Genomic DNA, 20,220 nt, shown 5'->3' with positions numbered 1-20,220 from the left:
TCAGTGGGCCATTTTGATTTTCAGGTCATCGCCCGTCTGCATCGCGCTAGCATTCCAGAGGTAGCGGGATTTAGCATATAGGACCGGGACCAACCTTAATAAAACAATTGTGTAAAGAAATTCTTCTATATTATTCAATTAACGTACATATGTACAAGATTAAGTCCTACAGAAAGATCTTTCAAATAACAAATATCCAAAAAATATTGGCTCTAAATATCTGCTTCAATATATTTCCAATAAATTGCCCAGCCCTAGTTGATCATGTCACACAGAATGCCAAAATTAGGACAGGGACATTTTTGCAACGAAATATATGAAAGCTCGCGTACCGGTAACTGAATTCCATGTGAATTTAACGGTACTTGCATGTTAGCAAAAGTCATTTCTTGGTGAACATCTGAGCAGCAAACTTGTCCAATCTGTCCTTATGCGTGTCTAACTGCACGTACAGAGACCAGAGAGCCAAAATATGTTAACCAAAAATACAAAACAGATGTCTAGATTTGGTTCAATGACTAAAAAGCATGCAATTTGGATTGGATTCTTCCAGCGCTGGACCGCAACACTGTACCCTCTGACGACGGTGACCTTTAACAGTGCATGGGTCTTCTGGTAAAGAAATAAGACAACAGGATGGCTCAGAGGGTCACAGGTTCAATTCCCGTGACCCCGCACACTTAGCCAAAGCATCCTTCAGCAACACAATCAATCTCTGCATGCACGAAAGACATTATCATGTCACATGCATGTCCTTTCACTAGTATAGAGGGAACGTGCATGCATAAGAGTCAGAGGCAAATCCAGTGGGAACGTCGTTTTACATTGTTTACTCCATTTTGGACTGAGGTCGATAAAAAAAAGGCTTCTAAATCGAAAAGCCCATGTTTCTATGTCAGTGGTACTCAACCTTTTTCATGTCAAGGACCCCCAGAATTATCTCTATTGGGCCACGGACCCCCATCTCAAAATATGTAGTTCCATGGACCCCACAGAAGCCAATATTTTAATTAAAAATGTTCGCTCTGAAATATATATTCAAAGATTTGTGCCACATTTTCACGATTTTTCAAAAATACCCAGACCTACAAGCTACGAGCTTGTAGATCTGCTATTTTTCAATAGCTGAATGCTGAACAGAATGCTTAAAACACCAAAAAGGGGTTCCCGCCCAAAATGGGTTAATGCAATCAGATGTACCGGTATGTATGTATGGCCAGAAGTACTTTTTTGTCACTCAGTAGGCATTCCCGCATAACTTCCGGGTATGATGATACGCACATACCCTTTATATTTAGGACGACTTCAGCCATATAACCTATCTTCATATCCTCACTAATGCTCATTATCATTTGGTACCATTTTTGTCTACTCTGTGTCTCAAGAGGAGGGCTGTGGACAGTTCCCTAACCCTAACCAGTGACATCATCGACAGGGAATCCAAGCTAATAGAAACTGCAGGCGTTCTATTCCCGGAAAGTTAGCATGCAATAATGGAAGCCATTGTTCTTGCGTTAATACAAATCAAAATACAAATTTAATATTGGTTTTTAGCCCTCCTATGAGACCCAGTCTGAGTAGAAAGAAATGGCACAATTTTATCATGAGCATTTAGTGAGGACCAACTACATGAAGATAGTTCATAAGATTGGACCCATAGCTAAATGTGTTTTATTAAAATGTAAGTATGTAGCCTTGGGAACCATGTGGTCCATAGATCAGGAGCCTTTCTCCTAAATATTTCCTTAGCATGAGGTAGCTTTTAATGTACAAGTACACCCCTCTGGTCATGACGCTAGTATGTCACAGGGCCCCTAATCCAACCCCGATGCTGAGTGCCAAGCAGTTCAGGCATTGGGTACCACTTTTTTTTTGTAATAGTCTTTGGTATGACTCCGGGGATTATTGAACCCCCCGGCCTCCCAGTCTCAGGGCAGACACTCTAACCACAAGGCCACAGTGATTTGTTAAAAGGATTAACGGAGAATTCCCCCCACCCATCCATTCCAAATTCCCAGACCCCAGTTACCAGGGGACAATAGTAAGGTGACCATACTGTAGGTTAAGTCATTATTTGATATTGTGTATCTGCATCATATTTCAATGTCTCAGCGCCGCCCGGTACAATACTATTAATGAGGCTGTGGTTCCACATGGGGTATTTGCAATGTTGGATCTTCTTTGTGTTTATGAAAGAAAATAGATAGACAATGTAAATGTTAATTTAATGTTAATTATTAGATCGTTATTTTGGGGAATATTTCCCCCCCAAGTTTTGACATGGAAAGAAAATGTTTAAAAAAAAATAGCGTAGATCTCGTGATGGAGGGTGTCAGTGAGCAGCTTGTAGATCATCTTTTTTTCTCGATATTCGTCGTAGGGCTTAGGCAGTTAATTAATTTAACACATTTGTGTTTACTTCATGGGTGTACCGGCTGTAGCGGCAGTTGTGTGTGTGTGTGTGTGTGTGTGTGTGTGTGTGTGTGTGTGTGGTTGTGTGTGTGTGTGACCTCGTCTTCTGACCTCCCTGACTGTAGGTGGGCGAAGCAGCCACGCTGAGACACATGAGAGACTCACAAACACGAGGGAATGTGTGCGTAGTGTGTGTGTGTGTGTGTTCCATACCTTGACGTCCCAGTTGACCACTTTGTTCCCAGTCAGCCGTCCGTGGAGCAGGTTGGGAGACAGGTCCAGACAGATGGGGTTCCGGCAGGCCTGTGAATGTCCAACCAGAGAGGCAGCGTTTAGTCAGAGGAGAGGTAAACCTACTACACTTCCACTCAACCCACACCTCGGGCTGTCACAATAAATAACTAATAATTTAATCTGACACTTGTCAATTCAAATAATTGCGATTGGCGATTTAATGGTGTTTCTGTCGTTGAACGATTATTGGAACATTATGAATACGAATATATATATATTTTTCTGTTTGGCTTTTAGGCTTCGTAAACAAAAGGTGCACAGGGCAGATATGGCTTATACTAGCGGATCGACAAGCTGAAAACGTGTCACATCGTGACGAGTTCGGCTATTCTAGATCAGCTATTTCCAATATTTGTATGTCTTTAAACATGGAAATGATGATTATGTAAAACATAATTGCGTTCATCTCAAATAATTGCGATTATTGTATTGTGACAGGCCTGCCCCCACACCTACAGCTGGACAAGTACTGCTACCATCACTATTGCATAACACAAATGTTATGCAATAATTCTAAAAAATAATGTCCTTGTGCGCTTTACCAATGCCGTTATCATTTAATAATACTGTTCCAAGGTCAGCTGACACTATAGGGGTCTAATTCACTTCAGTTACACATCAGAGCAGAAAAGCCAAGAGAGCTGGGATGAGCAGGGAAATGGAATGGATGACTCATGGGCCGCCGTGTGTGCGTGCGTGAACACATGCGTGCGTGCGTGCGTGCGCCAGTCACCTTTGGTGAATAATGCAGCAGCAGTTTGGTTGAGAGGTCGCTAAGATCCGCCTCCTGGAATGGAGAGATACAGTTTGGACCTGGGGAGAGAGAGAGGGAGACAGACAGAGAGAGAGAGGGGGGTGGGGGGCAGAGAGAGACCGAGAGAGAGAGAGAGAGAGACAGACAGACGGCATGATTTGTAGAATCGGGTAAAAAGAAAAATCTAAACGTTGTTTTGACATCTCAACAGTGAATCTCTCATCGGTCGGTTCTCTCACCGGCGCTGCAGATGGCCTTGACGTGCTGGGGCTGGAGGGGCTCGTGGAACACCATGACGCTGCCCAGCTGGCCCTGCAGCGAGGTGGGGCTGCCCCACTCGCTGTCCTGCGTGCCCGCCGAGATCAGCTTGGTGAGCGACTCCGGCTTCCCGCCGGCACCCAGCAGCCCGCCCCAGGCGTGCGGCGACAGGATGCCCCCGAGGGAGGGGCGCCCGCCGGCGGGGGAGGACCCCGACGGTGAGAAGGGCGGGTCGGGGATCTGGGAGGGCGGCGGCGTGGTGGTGCGGTGGCCCGCTGAGCCGATGCAGCACGACGTGAAAGGCTGGGTCGAGGAGAGAGAGAGAGCAGAGTGGACGCCACGACGTTGTCAGACATTGTATACTTGCAACAGAGTACATCTACATTGCAACATTGATACTTTTACTTAGCACATTCCCTCCCATAGGCTGCACTCCACGGGAGGTGCCAGAATAATGCATGCAAACTCTGCAAACTGCAGAAAAAACAGAGAGCTAACCTGGAAGCAGTAGCCCTCCATTTCCCCAATGCCACTAAATGCCACTAATGTGCACAGTTTTGGGATGTTCGATGACGGCACACCATGGAGCCCTATGGGGGCTAGCCACGGATGCTAAAAACAGCTAGTGATTTTTTTGGGGGAAACAGCGCGGCCAACGCGGGGGGTGCGTGGCAGACAGGCACCTGAAAGCCTGCACTGACACAGCCTCCAGTCCTCCTCCACCACCTCTTTTGCCGTGCCAGACAAATACAAACAGGGTTTTTCGACACCCATTCCGCCCGGGACGGGGAATTTGCAGCCAACGTTACGTGCGCTATTAAACGTGAACACACGCGCCCTTTCGACACCACACTGTACACCCCCTCCTCCACCGTGCGTTATCGTCCAGACGTCCACACATGCACTGTGATCAACACGTACTTTCCCAGTAGCCTAAAGGTGTTTGGGTTTCGACAGCACAATGTGCTGCAATGAGCGGGTCCATTTGGATGATTCGGTTACGATCCCAAAATTACATCACTTACTGTGTAGGCCTACTTTTATATCTGTTGGATCAGAACATATCAATAATATAATCCACCACTCGACGGAGGGGGAACACAGATCCTGTGCCGTCGGTAAAACACAATGGTAAAATACATACAGGCTTCCGTCCGTCCATCTTACATAATTACATTAGCCTATACCTTTGTGCCCAACCCAACTTCCCAAGATCATCTGTCAACAATCCCCTCCCTATCAGTCATGTGATCTATTACATCGCAATACTCACGCTGTACATCATTTGGTGTTCATATATTCAGAACGGATAAGGACTAGTAGTACTACTACATAATAACAATATACCGTAATACAACAGGGAGGGGCCACGGGCTCTCACCTCTGTCATGGTGGGGTACTTGAGCGGAGCCGAAAGCTTCTGCTGTCCATCGACGTAGATGTAGACCAAGCTCTGACCGAACGGCCTCTTGCCGGGCACGTGCACGACACCAATGCTGTGCTGTAGACACACGCGCGCGCGCGCACACACACACACACACACACACAAACACACACACACACACACACACACACACACACACACACACACACACACACACACACACACACACACACACACACACACACACACACACACACACACACACACACACACACACACACTTTAAGTAAAGCGACCTTGACATGAAAAAGTTTGAGCACCACTGATATAGAAACATTCAGAGAACTGTCAGGATTTAGAAGACATTTTTGTAGAATCTGGTCCCAGTCCTAACTGGGTTAATGACTCACCCACAGGGAGTCGCAGAAACAGTAATCTGGCAGCATGACCGTGACGTATTCCTTCTTGGTGCACACAGCCACCACCAGGACCCCTGCCGAGCTGATGAACGCTTCAAAGCCTGTGCCCCCTGGAGTGAAGAAGCTACGCGGGAGACAGAAGAACAAGTGAAAGTGAGAAGACACACCTAGCAAGCATTATTTTTTTGTCTTTTTTCCTACATTTGTTTAATAATTGTTATTTCAAAACATTTAAAAAAAAACATTCCCAAAAAAGCAAAACTTTATGAATTAATATTACAAAAATCCATTGATGTCATGAAGAAATGACAGAAATTGCATAAATTAGAACACATATTTAAGTAGTGAAAATATCCGATCTACAAGCTGTATATCTGCTATTTTCAGTATTTTGGGTCCCACGAATATCTTATTTCTGTTTTGTTCACAGGCTGAAAAGTTTGGGAACCACTGGTCTAGTGCAGTGACCTTTGTGCCGCGGCACTTTAGTGTGCCGTTTGATATGTCCAGGTGTGCCGTCTGATTTGACCGAAAGTAACACTAACCTTCCCCCAAAAGCAATAGCTACTGGGCTGCAGGCTTTCTATTGTTGCGTCGTTGTTGTCACTGTCTAACCATTAGACGTGTGACAACAACAACGATGCAACAATAGACTTCAACGACCCTCGGCCATAGAAATGTTAATGTTAAAGGAGTAGTGAAACGGAAATGGTGGACATTTTATTTTGAAGTTTCAGACGGTTTCAAGTTGAAGCAGCCAAAAATAGATGCATCCAGAAGACGCTACACTTCGCTCCCTCCAGCAAGACGCCACCACCAGAACCCGACAGCAGCACACTGTACCACTAAGACTTCTGAAAAAGGTTAAGCTACCAAATCGCAGAGATGTTGGCAAAGTTAAAAATGCCACATACATTGGCAGAAACGGTAATAGCCAATTCATTCAAATTCGCGGGGGGCATGTTGGGACCAGATGCTGCAAAGGAATTAGCAAATGTGCCACTCTCAAATAACACAATTGGCCGACGCATTGAAGACATGTCTGCAGACATGGAGCAACGGAAGCTCTATCATGCAAGGGATAAAGTGGAAGTGACGCCTCTTCCCCACTTCCGTTTCGTCTTTACAGTCGCACAAATGTATCCTAATATAAATCGAAATCATTTAACCGACAGAAATGGACTACTTTTTTTTTTTTTAAGATATTTAAAAAATTGAATATATTTTTGTATATTACTCTATGTAGCATTCGGAGGTTGTGGAATGTCTGTCTATGCAAGACTACCTCACCTGTAAAGCTGCTTCCTCTTGTCGCCCTTGCTGGGCGGTCCCTGCTGGTCCTGGTCCAATGACAGCCAGGCCAGGAAGCTGAAGGCGGAGCCGGGCCAGCGCTGCACCGTGGGCACCGCGATTCCGGCCATGCTGGGCGACAGGTCGAAGTACTGCATGGCGCTCTCCAGGCCCTGCTTCCTCACCATGGCGAGCAGGGCCCGGAGTGCGGGCGCCGCGTAGGGGTGCGGCCGGCCGGCCTCGGGCGGCCGCAGCAGACGCAGCATGCCCAGGAGCTCGCGGGCGCCGAGCGACTGAGAGCCCAGCGAGCCCAGCAACGCCAGCAGGCTCTCCGCGCAGGTGCGGCTCAACTGTCCGTGGCTCTCGAGGGCGGCCAGCGCCCGCAGGGCCATGGCAGCGTTTACGCAGGTGGCGCGCGTCCCGCGGTTGAGGCAGCAGAGGCGGCGCAGCCAGTCGGCCGTGAAGAGCTGCAGCTCAGAGGAGTCCAGCTCCGGCAACCACTGCACCAGCAGCAGCAGCGGGTCCACGTTGCTTATTCCCAGGATGCCCACGGACGAGTGCTCGCCCTCCACCGCCTGCACGCACGCACAGAACACGCACACACACATGCACGCGCGCACACACAAACACACACAAGCACGCACGCACGCACACATGCACATACACACACACAGGTTCAAGTTGAAGATCGGATGGCAATGTTCAGACAACCAAACAGTCAGACAGACAGCAAAGTTAAGAAAATACGTCAAACCTCTGTCGCACGCGATTAGTACTTTACTTACTTTATTTGTTTATTTCGACGGGACAGTGCATATTAATGGACATTACATACAAATACATATAGCGGATTCCCCGCACAAAGCGAAACAGGCAGGCAGTGAAGCACATTACAGTACGAGACAAAGCATACAAACATATGAGAATAAAGTGCAGTGCAGTGACGCCGTTGCTATCTTGAAAACCATTTATCTTTGGCTTCAATTTGGCTTAAGGACATAGACAACTACAGGCCCGACAGACAGGCCTCTCTTACCATGTTCATGAGTTCCTTGAGAAGGTGTCTGGACGGCTGGCCCAGGGACACCAGCACCTCGTAGAGGTGATTATAACCGATCCGCTCCTTGAACACCTCCTGTATATGGGACGGGTGAGAGAGATTTATCTGTGAGCTTTGTGTTTGTGGGACAGCACAGGTTCAAATCCCTGTTAAAATACAAAATGATATCCTGGTCACTAAACTGCCTCCCCCTGGCCAGCCGGGGGAGGCCTGATGGAGGGGAAAGGAACTGGTTGGAATAACGTGTTCCTTCCACGCGCTACGTCCAACCAGGGAAACTCCCCCCTGTCCGGTGTAAAGGAGCAACTTGGACACTCAGGCATGAAGGAAGCATGAGTTCAAGTCCGTTGCTCTCCCCTTGTCCCCCATATATGGGGACTAGGTTGGTGGAGGGTGTGTAGAGCCCAGGATCACATTAGATGATTGACACAGGGGTGAAAAATGGGTTACAAAATCGTGGGATAAAAAATTAAATACAAAATGATGGGCCTAAAGCAGTGGTTTTCAACCCTTTTCATATCAAGGACCATTATGTATTTGCCATTTGAGCCATGGACCACCACCACCATTTGATGAGATTTAGCCTCCCAGACCCAAGACTTTAGACAAGACAAGAGTAAAATATCTATAAAACGTTCATTTGGGTACCAACTCTCCATCATTTAGCTGGGAACAACCTGGAAGACCCACAGGAACCACTGGTGGTCTCTGGACAACTGGTTGAAAACCACTGCCTAAAGTGCCCTTGGGATCAATTAAGTCTATTACAGTTTCTAGTATGTAAAATTCACTATATTTGCGATGCGATGTTGGCCACTGAGCTGTTCCACTTGAGCAAGGCATTAGTTCATTGACCCCGTAATTGCGGCGGGATTGGTGAATGCATTCACTTTGCTCCACGGATTCAAACTCGCAACCTTCCCGTTAGAATGTGGATTCTCTAGTGTTCTCACATCTAGTTTTCTCCAACAAAAGAAGCCTCGAGACGCCGAATATGAGCATCTCTCAAATTCCAAGAATTCAGTGAAATGAGTAAACTAGGGATTATCCTGCCCATTTTGTTACCCTAAACGGGGTGCATACTTAGTTTAGACTAGTCATTGGTTAGACATGGGTTAAGATTAGGTTTAGGTGTGCTTCCCCGTGGGAGGTTAGGGTTAGGGTGAGGGGTTAACATAGGTTGTAGTTGTAGGGCTAATGACTGGTCTAACCAAATGACTAGTCTAAACTAAGTACTGTCTAAACTAAGTACTGAACCCCACTAAACACGAACACTGACTCATGTGATGTTTGTACTTTTGTATTTTTTTCTACGGTCTGAATATGTGACGTGAATTGTGAATATGTGTCTATTTGTATGTCTGTTTTTAGTGCACTGAAACAAATCCCAATCTACTCTGTTGACATGGCAAGTCTTGAATCTTGAGTACGCTGATCACTTACCTTTGCAGCTGGTGATTTGTGCATGACCGTTGTCAAGGCTTTGATGGTTGCTATGGCGAGAGAGTCCAAACGCCCCTGAAACACCTGGGAGGAAGAACATGGCAATTTCTAGTCACTAAGCCCGTTAGGAGGCCTGTTGCCGGCGCAGTGGAGGGGGGGTGGGGGGTGGGGGCGGGGGGGTGACAGCAGTGTGATCGGACGTGAATGAAGTCTCCTTTTATTCCAGCAGACTATTATGTTCATCACTACACAGTACACAGCACTTTGGCATGCACAAAGCTAAACGCTATAACGCCTTTGCATGGGAAAAAATTATAGTCAGCAAAAACAATAAAATAAATAAATACTGTAGATCGCAACATGCAATCACCAGGGTTCCCACACATTTTTACCAATGAATTTCCAAAACTTTTCCAGAATATTGAACCCAATTTCCAGGCCTATATAACGATCATTCAGCACAATACTGAATATCTTACTCCTATTATGTGCAATGCATAAAGACAGGCATTGGAGCAACAATAAATCATAGAATATAGAATTCTATTCCAAATTTTGTGCCAAATTTTGTAGCAAAGGTTTTGCTACACTACCTATACTAGGCCATAGGAGCACGCTGCAGCACGTTGTGAGCTTGTAGATCTGTTATTTGTGTCACATACTGGTACACATTAGGCTGCAATCACACTGCCCCATTTGATGAATAACGACTTATGTTACATAATTTTGTGTTATACATGTTTTGGAAAAAGTTATTTATGAACAAAAATCAATTGCCAAAAACAAAGCATAGCCAACTATTTTTTCCAGAACCCTTGATAAATTCCAAACCTTTTCCAGGAGTCTGGAAAATGTTTTTTCTTTTTTTTTAAATAATATTTCCAGAAATGTCATGACCGTGGGAACCCTGAACCACGCTTGCGGGAATAAAAAGAAGACTTACATGCACGTCGAACATGTGGAATTATTTGGGTGTGAGACCCTGTGAGTAAAAATCATCGGTGACCTTAGACCCCAGATTACGGGTGCTCGTGTTTGGAGGGAGGCTGCAGTTAACATCTTTAACTGCAGTAGTTGTGTTTGGATGGCGGGAGACTCTCCGATAGGGCTGTCACAATTACAGATTTAAGTTGACAATTAATTGTCGCACAAATAATTGTGATTAACGATTGAATTGTGTTTTTTTTGCGTTGAACATTGGAACGTTACAATTTGTATTTCGGTTTGCCTTTTAGGCTTCGTATTAAATTGCACAGGGCAGATATGACAAATAACATATATAACTTATATAATATATATACAAAGAAATCACTGACATTTCAATTATATATTATTATTATTTTGTAAAAAAAAAAAAAAAAAAAATGTATGGACAATTTTCCAACATGGAAACGATTGACGATTACGCAAAAATAATTGCGATTATCTCAAATACTTGCGATTAGGCGACTGTATGTAATAACATGTGACAGGCCTATACTCTCCGAGATGCTCTCCCTTCCGACGCCAGGAACGTCTGACCGGAGGACGAAGTATATACGGTATACAAAAAACACACCCAGTACCACCCACCTCCACACGGATAAAGACCCACAAACATCTCTCAGACAGGTGAAAAACCTCTCTTTCTTAATACAAACACCCACAACACGTAGAATGCAGCCCACATTAGAACACAAACACCAAACAAACCATGGGAAAAAATAATAACGACAAACAGAACAGAACAAACACAGCGCCGACCGTCCAGCTCTGTCCTTCACCGTCAGTGTTTTTGAGGTCGCTAAATAAACCCAAGGATTCATGGCGCACAGTTGGCGATCAAGAAGCGCTTAATCAAACATTGTGGTACGGACTAGCTGGAGAGGGACTGTGGGTAAGGGAAAATAAAAAGGAGGACCCAGACCATGATCATCATCATCATCATCATCATCATCAAGTCCAGGCCATCACAAGCCACAGACTGCAGTGAGAACACAAGCCAGGCTGACAGCATGACAGCATTCCAAATGGAACCCAGAGTACCGTATAGACCACAGGAAAACCCGGGGAGGTGATTGGTGGGAGTGATGGGGTGTGAGGCGGGGGGTGTAAAGGAAGGAAGTCAAACGAGTGTGGGGGTGATAGGTGGAGGGGTTGGCGCTTGGGAGGCCGAGAGGTAACTCTACAGCAATGACACAGGCCGAATGACCATCTCTGTGATATTTCTGTTTTGCGCTGCATTTCTTTCTCACTTTTATTCTTGAAGTCATTCAAATCAGTTTTTTCTAACTCGACTCCGACTAGATGTCAAGTTAGTTCTTCTACCTTTGATTCCTCACTTGTATTAGCACACATGGGTCTACTCAACTACGCCAGCCGGGTTACCTGGAAACCAAATGAATACGCTGCATCGACCCCTATAGTATCCAATTACAGCTGCTGCACGACGCTCATTTGTTTCTGTGCGTGTGTGTGTTGTGGGTGTGTGTGCCTGTGCAGGTTAGTGCATGTATCCATCTGCGGTCATGTTAACCAGATCAATAGAAGGATTAACATCTTATAAAAGTGGCCCTTTGTGTAAAGAAACCTGAATAACTGCACGGATGGAGAACAAGTTCATTGTGTTGTGTTGGATACAGCACATTCTAGAGAATGGACCCCATTAGTTCCATTACTAAACACTACCCTATTCAGCCGGTCTACAGGTGAGCCGGACGGGGGCAGGTGTGTGACAGACAAGCCGAGCTCAGTGTCTCCACATGCAAACAAATACCCCCAGTCATTCGGTCCGGCCCGAGTTATAGGAGGGCATTAAGTAACAGACAACTGGAACCGTTAAAGGAATTTGAGTGGGACAAAGGGGGCTCTCAGGTTAAAGGTATAAGCTTGTGCAAGTGGAGGCTGGCCTTTTCTAAATCAGGATCACGCAGCTATGTGTCTGATAACATCGTCTAAGCAGGGAATTCTGGGCCTCATGAAAAGATATGATACCAGGCTACTTAAAAATGTTTACCAATGACAACATTAATACAGCGGGACACTACACTCATTGGTCCCCATGGAACATTATCACTTAATTATTGGCCCCTGTCAGTGTATTGTAATGATACGAAGCCTATTACAGGCCAGGCCCTATTGAACCTCAGCTAACTAGGCCAATGCAGGGCAATGCGGGTCTTGCTGTGGAGTGGCCATCGGGCTCTGCGCTGGGTGACAGGTGGGGTTTGTCAGGTGGGTGGTGGCAACAGCAGTAGCAGGTGAGGGGGAGGAGGAGGAGGAGGGGGTGGTGTCAGGGGTGGGGGGGTTGAGGGGGGGTTCTCGGCGGTACCTGAGTGTCCCTCTCTCCTGTCAGTAACCTGTTGTTGGTTATATCTTTCTGGTCCTTGTCAGCCGCCGTGCACCTAGCGTTAACCAGCTGACACAACAATAACATAACAGGCAACGTGTCAACTTTAACATCCAAATGTGTGTGCGAGAGAAAGACAGAGAGAGAGAGAGAGAGAGAGAGAGAGAAAGACATGGGAGGGGGTTTGGGGGACAAGAGAAAGGGGCAACAAAGAGCGGGAGAGAATGGGAGAGGAGGAGGAGGAAGGTTGGGGGTGAGAGGTTAAAGGCGATGGTCCTTGGAGGGGGCTCTGGCTATGTGTTGGTGTTCCAGCAAGGCTGTGGGGGGAGGTTAACATGCAAAAGGAGGCCAAAATGCTCGCTACAAAACATAAAGGCTACACCAGACCAAAGCAGAGGAAAACAACATCTAAAGAGCCTAGAAGCCCCCACTAGCGGCCCCTAGAGGTCTCAGTGTAATGGCAATCCTGTCATTACATTTTAAGACAATGTATGTGTAAGTGGAAACGTTGGCCTATGGGTGGCGCTAGAGGAAAGGCCATGGAGTTGCCAAATTCACTAGGATTCATCCTCCGGGGGAGCATTCAGACGCAGAGCAAATTCCATGTCTGTAAGATTACAAGATTCATATTTTGTTTGGGACCAAAGTGTGGATGACATCACCATCCAGTAGAACAGTAGAACACATGAGAGCCTACACGAGCAGCGCTGAAAACATCAAATGAGAAGGTTTCAAATATAACTAGTGCACTGTAAAATAGCAGATATGCCTTACAAATAATGGTTATATGGTTTTATCGGTTCTGACATTTTCAATCTACGAGAGTCTACTCTAAGCCTCTAAGGTCTCATCCACGAAACAGCGCCCCTTTTCTTTGGCTGTCTGTTTGAACAGAAGCTTAAGCCAAAGGGGGGCGCTGTTTCGCAGTTGAAACCAGAAAAAACAGTAGAGATTCCGAGACAGAATGGATTAAATCACTATTGAAACTATTGAAAACTACGGACCTACGGGTTTCAACAGCAGGGTAAGCACCTTAGGTTTTGCATTCGTACATGTTCAGAGCTCTACGGAGGCACAGGGTGCCGCGCTCACCACCATGGGGCGAGAGGGCTCATACATTGAAAATGTCAGAATCGATAATTAAAAATACATCTATGACAGTCTAAATCTTAGGCTACACCCCCGTCTCTAAGTAAAAACGGTTCCAATATTCAAGAAATAACAGCCCACAAGGTAAGACACCTCAAGTGCTTCTCGTTTTCTTCTTAAAAAAATATATATACATGTATATAAAATAATTAAATGACATTACAGCTGACTGGCTGTGGGCTTTGTGTGGTGGCTGGTCATGAACAAACACAGCAACAACCACACAGGACAACTCAGTGTGGACATGAAATGGAACACAGTGTAGCCCAGTGGTTCCCAAACGTTTTAGCCAGGACCCCGAACTAGTGAAAACAGCAGATCTACAAGCTCACAACATGTCACTTCGCGTCATGAGCTTGTACTAGATCGGCTTCTTTAATTATTTGTTTTCTAATTTATGGAATTTCTTAGATTTAAAATTTATTTCTTAACCCATTTTGGGCGGGAACTCCTTTTGGTGTTAAACATTATGTTATAATTTAGATATTGAAAAATCGTAAAAATGTGGCGCAAATCTTTGAATATATATTCTTGAATATATATTCTCTAAATGGGTTAATGAAATTACTGGGATGGGGGAATCATTGCATTTGCATTGAATTCATGAAACATGTTTATTGAAAATGTTCTGAAATAATAACAAACAAAAAATAATAATCAAATGACCCATAAAAATGTGTCCGCGACCCACAAATGGGTCCTGACTTCCGAGCCAGTGTTTGGTGAACCAACCAGTGGTGTGGCCTTGCCTACCTTGCTGTTCTGCAGCAGTCGAGTCAGGTGCTCAAAACAGTTACTGTTGAGGAAGATAGCTTGCAGGACGGGCCTGTCTGAACACAGGAACATGTCCCTGATGGTGTCTGAAAAGAAAGAAAGAAAGAAACAAAATAAGTCACTATATGACCGACACAAAATTACGTATAACAAGCAAATAATAAACAGGTGTCCCCTGTCCCACCAATGATGCTTTGCAGTTAGTTTGCACGCATATACAGTGGGCTATTTAAACAAACTATCAAGTTCATCTGCAAGAATGAAGACATCTACTAGGAAGGCAAAAGCTTTATGCTTTATCTTTATGCTTAAAGAATATGACCCTAAGTTTATAGCATGTGTGTGTGTGTGTGTGTGTGTGTGTGTGTGTGTGTGTGTGTGTGTGTGTGTGGGGTTATACAATTAGTTGACACTCCTACCCTCGGTGGTATGAAATTTTGATGCCATGGTTTGTGTAAAGGATTCACAAAACAGCTGCTTCTATTGTTACCCTAGCAACTACTGTAGGCATTGAGGATCAAAGATGTATCAGGATTCAGCAACAATGCTACATATTTGTCTCCTCAAATGTTTTCAGAAACATTAAAAAATAAAAAAAATCTGGGTTTTTCTATGATTCTGAATCCATTCCAAGCATTAGTTTTGCCCCAAAAACACTACTTGGGCTAAATACGGCCATTAGTCCAAATGTACCCAAAATATCCTGACCTCATCACATTTGTGATGATGGCAGTGTTTAGCCCAACAAGTGGTTTTTGTGCTAACTAATGCTTGGAATGGATTCAGAATCATGCAAACCAACAAAGAAAAATCTTCTCTCTGTGACTCACTGTAGTGATTCCCCACCTTTTCTACATAGAAAAATGTGCTCAGATGGGTGGGCCGCATGTATTTTAAAGATGAATCAATAGACTGTGTTCCGGCTTGAACCAATATACAGTAGTGTACTTTAAGTTCCTATTTATCACAATGAAAAGATTGAAAACTCATTCTTCACAGTTTTGAATAAGGAATACCATAGCTATTTGTTTCAATATTAATCAACGGCAATGGCGGTAAGCGTTGTATAAAAACAATAGGCTTCAATTGACCTGTCCTACATCTACGGCAATGGCGTTGAAAGAATTTTAAATGTGATATTATTAAAAACTTGTCATTTTGCCAATTATTTGGTGGCCCACTTGCAACATCCTTAGGGCTCCACAGTGGCTGCCGTTACAAAAGCAAAGCAAAGGTACTACGGTGTGTTTACCCAGGGTAACTGGACTAAGCTCAAGAACTTGTTTACAGCCAGGCCCTGCTCATAGAACATTTCATGGTAGAGGTTCAATGCCTTGCTCAAGGGCACTTCAGCGGTGGTCATTTTAACGTGCCGGTCAGGGGATACGAACTAGCTCCGCTAACCGTTCGGCCACCGCTGCCCCTGTTACCTAGCTCTTACCTAGCTCTTACCTAGCATGTGCACTTGCAGCGCCACAAAGCGGCTCTCCCAGTTGTGGCCCAACGCGGGGGCTCGTCCCTTGGCCTGCTGCTGCTGCGAGGAGGAGGAGGAGGCGGCGGCTGCCGGGTCCGAGTTCAGCAGCTTGAAGTAGTTCTCCAGCACCGAGGCGATCTCCACCTGCCGCTGGTCGGAGCTGGCGGCCAGCAGCCGGTGCACCACCTCCCGCAGGCAGCCCAGCGTGAGCAGGGCCTTGCGGTCGGGCGCTTGGCCGTCCCAGTCCTCGCCGAAGGAGTCGTCGAAGGAGGACGAGGAGGAGGTGGAGGAGCCCGTGGAGCAGTCGGTGAGCACACGCATCAGCACCTCCATGGTGGCCGGAGAGATGGCCTGCAGGGCGTTCCTCTGCCAGGGGGGAGAGGGAGGGAGGGAGGGGCCGGAGCAGGAGAGGGAGGGAAAGAAGACAGAAAGACACACACATTTTGAAACTGATTGGAATTAGAATACCCTTAAGATCCAATTTATTATGTCTTAGGGGCAGACATAAATATTACACTAACTAAAGGAGTTGTGCTTAATGCTCTGATGAAGGCTCGTAGCTGAAACGTGTAAGCGTTCCATTTTTGGTGTGCCAATAAAGAAATGGAAATGTGAGTACTTTGTCCGCCATGATTTTTATTTTATTTTTATGTATACTGGATTTGGGTTTAGCACTCCACCGATTGCTGATGCGCAACCTCCTTTTCTCATTTAACTAACTAAAGGAGCATTGTTTCATGCTTCTCGGTTGCCAATTCTTGATAAATGGAAAAGATGACAGCCCTCCAAGTGTCTATTTTATGATTTGTATACGTCTTGTTTGTATGTCTTCATTGTACTGTTAAGCGTGTTATCTTGTGCCCCATGTGATGTCATCGTCTATGTATGGTTTAGGTTTCTTTCTGTTAAATAAAAAATATTGAAACACAGACAGACAGACCCCCCCCACAGACAGACAGACAAGTGCAAACAAGAGAGAAAGAAAGTGTAAATGGAGCTGCATTCACTGTGCTGACAGTTCCACGGCCACAACTGGCCGTTGCAGTGCAGGGGATCAAACCTGAGACTTTTCAGTCGCGGGACGGGTGGGGACCACCCTGTCAGGTCAAAGGTTAAGGCCTACCTGTCCACCGGCGACTATGGCTCCGAACAGGTGCAGCAGGCAGCATTTCAGACTGTCCTTCAGATGCTCGCTCTCCTGGAAGCACTCTGGAGGGACGGACATGCACGCGCACCCACACACACAAACACACACGCACACGTTATGTGGAATTGCAGGCACACTGTTGGCTATGCAAATATAACACGACTGCAACATGAGGCTGCGTTGCAGCTGACAGCAGTTAACCTCCCCGTCTGTCTCACTCCTTCACATACCAAACACACGCATGCGCACATTTTAATCTCTTAACGAAGGGACACTGTCATGATTGCGTCTACATACCGTATCTGTTGTGGGTTTAATGTTTTATTATTAGCATCCATAAAACACTAAGCATTCTTCTGTGTTTCTGTCAGACTGCTGAGAATGTGCTCTACCGGTTACTCCAATGAATGATGTCACTGGCGTGAAAGAGCATGAATGTGAAAAGTACAAGCCTTACTTCCTGGTTTGTAGACTAGCCGCTAACCTCGGTGGCCGTGACATTTTGTCCTTGTTTACCGTGTCGAAAACAGCGACCGTGACATCAGAAAATACAAATCAGGTTAGTGTAACTGTGGCCATTTACACTATGGGCAAACTAGGAAAACCATCAACGGCGAACAGAAAACACACTTCTTTTGACTTGGTCCAGGTCAACCAGATCTACGTATACGCAAAAATGATTATCCCATTGCTGGAAAAAAGTACCTAAGGGGCCTTTGGAATAGCCCTTCGAAATGGAAATAGTGGGGTTAGGGGCATTCGTCCCATTCTGTATGGAAGTGGTAGATTTTCAGATTCTTTGCCTTGCACATTTTCATACAACGTTATAATACTACTGACGTTTGCTCACCCGTAATCAGAAGATGTATGTCGAGTATGATGATATAAGAGTGCCCCTCACTTCACACAGTCTAATGAACTACTCAATCAAAAAACATGGAGAGAACTCTGGATCACAACGAAATACACACTCACACGGGGGGGGGGGGGGGGGGGGTCTGTCTGTCGGTGACCTGTGGGTGGCCGTGGTCCCAGTCGTCCATTAACTCATCTGTCAACATATCATGGCCAGCCGGGCAGCAGAACACGTGAGCTTTTTGGCTCCGGTCTGTCTGTTTTCTCCATCCATCCATCCCTGCCTCCGACACACACACACACACACACGACCTCCCACTCCGCTGCTACACTGCAAAAGAGAGCCCGGCATCGGGAGCGGGATCCCGCGGGAACGTGGGCACAGGCTACAGGTGCCGGGCGGTACTTAAATACATGCGCATGAGAACAGGCGGTCAAGATAAAACCAGCGGCCTGCGCAAAATCCCGCATCCTCTCGTAATTAGCCAGATACAGAGCTTATATATATATATATATAATATATATATATCAGACATTCATATCTTGCTGAAGTGTATATATATATATATTATATATATATATACACTTCAGCAAGATATGAATGTCTGAGGAGAACGTAATATCCCCTACTGTGCTGGACATCGCACGGCACGTGGAGTCTCTCTCCCTCTCTCCTCTCTCTCTCTCGTTCTTACATTGCGTCCCGTGCGCAACTCGTCACCGTGTCTTTGTGTCACAATAAAATATAGGCCTACCTAATACCTATAATATATGTCCCCGCCCGTCGCAATATATACATTTTGCTCCTGCGTACTGAAAGTCACTCTGGATTTAGCGTCTGCTAAATGCCTAAATTGTAAATTGTAACCACATAGGGCGTTCTAGAGGAGTGATGTTGAGTCAGTGCACTTTATTATTTGGATTAACGGCCTCTGACCTTTTTCCACACTAAAACCTAATCTCACACGCTATCATAGACACTACGCACTCAGACAAACAGACTCAGTCTGTCAGGTTATTAAAGTGGACCTGACTTGGTTCAGATACCAAACCACAACAGCATAGAGAAGAGAGTCTGTTTGTTCACAGTGGCATCGAGGATCAGTGAAGAGGCCAGACAGACACCATGCTCTATCAAAGCATTGGAACGCCAGGCGAACGCAGCAAGCACACAAAGGCTGGATTCATCAGGATCCAGAGAGAGAGAGAGAGAGAGAGAGAGAGAGAGAGAGAGAGAGAGAGAGAACTAAAAAACATGGCAGCTCTCAGGGAAAAGCTGCCGGGACACTAGCTCAGAAAAGGGGAGAAAGACTTGGACATAGAGAAGGAGAGAGGAAGTAAGAGACCTAATTAGAGGAGAGAGAGAGAGAGAGAGAGAGCAAGCTGCTTCTCATAGACAGACAGGACATGCAAACTAAAGACTGTAACAGTAGACTCGCTGTGTGTGTGTGTGTGTGTGTGTGTGTGTGTGTGTGTGTGTGTGTGTGTGTGTGTGCGTGCGTGCGTGCATGCGTGCGTGCACAATCGTGTTGCTCTGTTTTGGGATGAGTTCAATGAACTGTGGACACAAATTCTTTCACAGATTGGTTCCTCCCATGAGGGACATTAATATTTATGACTCATTAGGATCTAATAACAATACAATGGAAGCATCATGTCTGCAATGTGTGTTTCTTTGTCGGCGGCACAAGCATTTTTTTTATATAGCAGTAAAATCTCTAATTTAGGAAGCTGTCATTTCACTCTGCTTAAAAACCAAGAAAACCACAGCCTCTGGGAATTTGGAAATGACACTCGACTGTGTCGTGACTTGTAGCTGTGCAGTGTGTAGTGAGAGAGAGAGAGTGGTTGGAAAAAGGGCTTTTCTGTGTGGAGTTTGCATGTTCTCCCCGTGTCCCCTAGGATATCACAAAAACATGCAGTAATCCTGGTCTCTAAACGGGACCACTAGTGGTCCTTGAGGGGGGTTCCAGGTGGTCCCCAGCTAAATGACGGAGAGTTGGTAACCAAATGGACCCTTATAGATCTTTAACTCTGTTGGTTTCATTTTACGCTCTCAAGAATTACATTTTCCTTGAACATCTGCATTACTTAATTTTCAAGAAACGTACACAATTAAAGAATGTAAAGTTCTTGTTATTAACGTTTGCCAGTTGTCTCTCCTAATGGTACCAACATC

General features: G+C 45.6%; 1 protein-coding gene across 4 annotated transcripts in view; it reads right to left on the bottom strand.

The window, feature by feature from the left end:
• nbeal1 (neurobeachin-like 1) overlaps positions 1-20,220 on the bottom strand; it is a gene marked incomplete at its 3' end in the record, with an annotated part of 90,776 nt that overhangs the window by 44,260 nt on the left and 26,296 nt on the right. For 3 of the 4 annotated variants that reach the window (XM_080758760.1, XM_080758763.1, XM_080758761.1), the window contains exons 8-19: positions 17,163-17,248; positions 16,018-16,405; positions 14,545-14,651; positions 12,625-12,711; positions 9,315-9,398; positions 7,848-7,946; positions 6,812-7,386; positions 5,513-5,645; positions 5,100-5,219; positions 3,700-4,021; positions 3,440-3,519; positions 2,626-2,715 (exon numbers count right to left, since the gene is read on the bottom strand). In XM_080758760.1, the coding sequence (XP_080614886.1) occupies positions 2,626-2,715; positions 3,440-3,519; positions 3,700-4,021; positions 5,100-5,219; positions 5,513-5,645; positions 6,812-7,386; positions 7,848-7,946; positions 9,315-9,398; positions 12,625-12,711; positions 14,545-14,651; positions 16,018-16,405; positions 17,163-17,248 (2,171 nt within the window). The remainder of the gene's footprint in view (positions 1-2,625; positions 2,716-3,439; positions 3,520-3,699; positions 4,022-5,099; positions 5,220-5,512; positions 5,646-6,811; positions 7,387-7,847; positions 7,947-9,314; positions 9,399-12,624; positions 12,712-14,544; positions 14,652-16,017; positions 16,406-17,162; positions 17,249-20,220) is intronic. The other variant, XM_080758762.1, reaches the window with a different exon arrangement.

This window comes from Protomyctophum bolini (assembly GCF_963924005.1).
Source record: "Protomyctophum bolini genome assembly, chromosome: 24".
NCBI lineage: Eukaryota > Metazoa > Chordata > Actinopteri > Myctophiformes > Myctophidae > Protomyctophum > Protomyctophum bolini.
The sequence above is the reverse complement of the archived record's forward strand: the minus strand, read 5'-3'. Positions and strand labels throughout refer to the sequence as shown.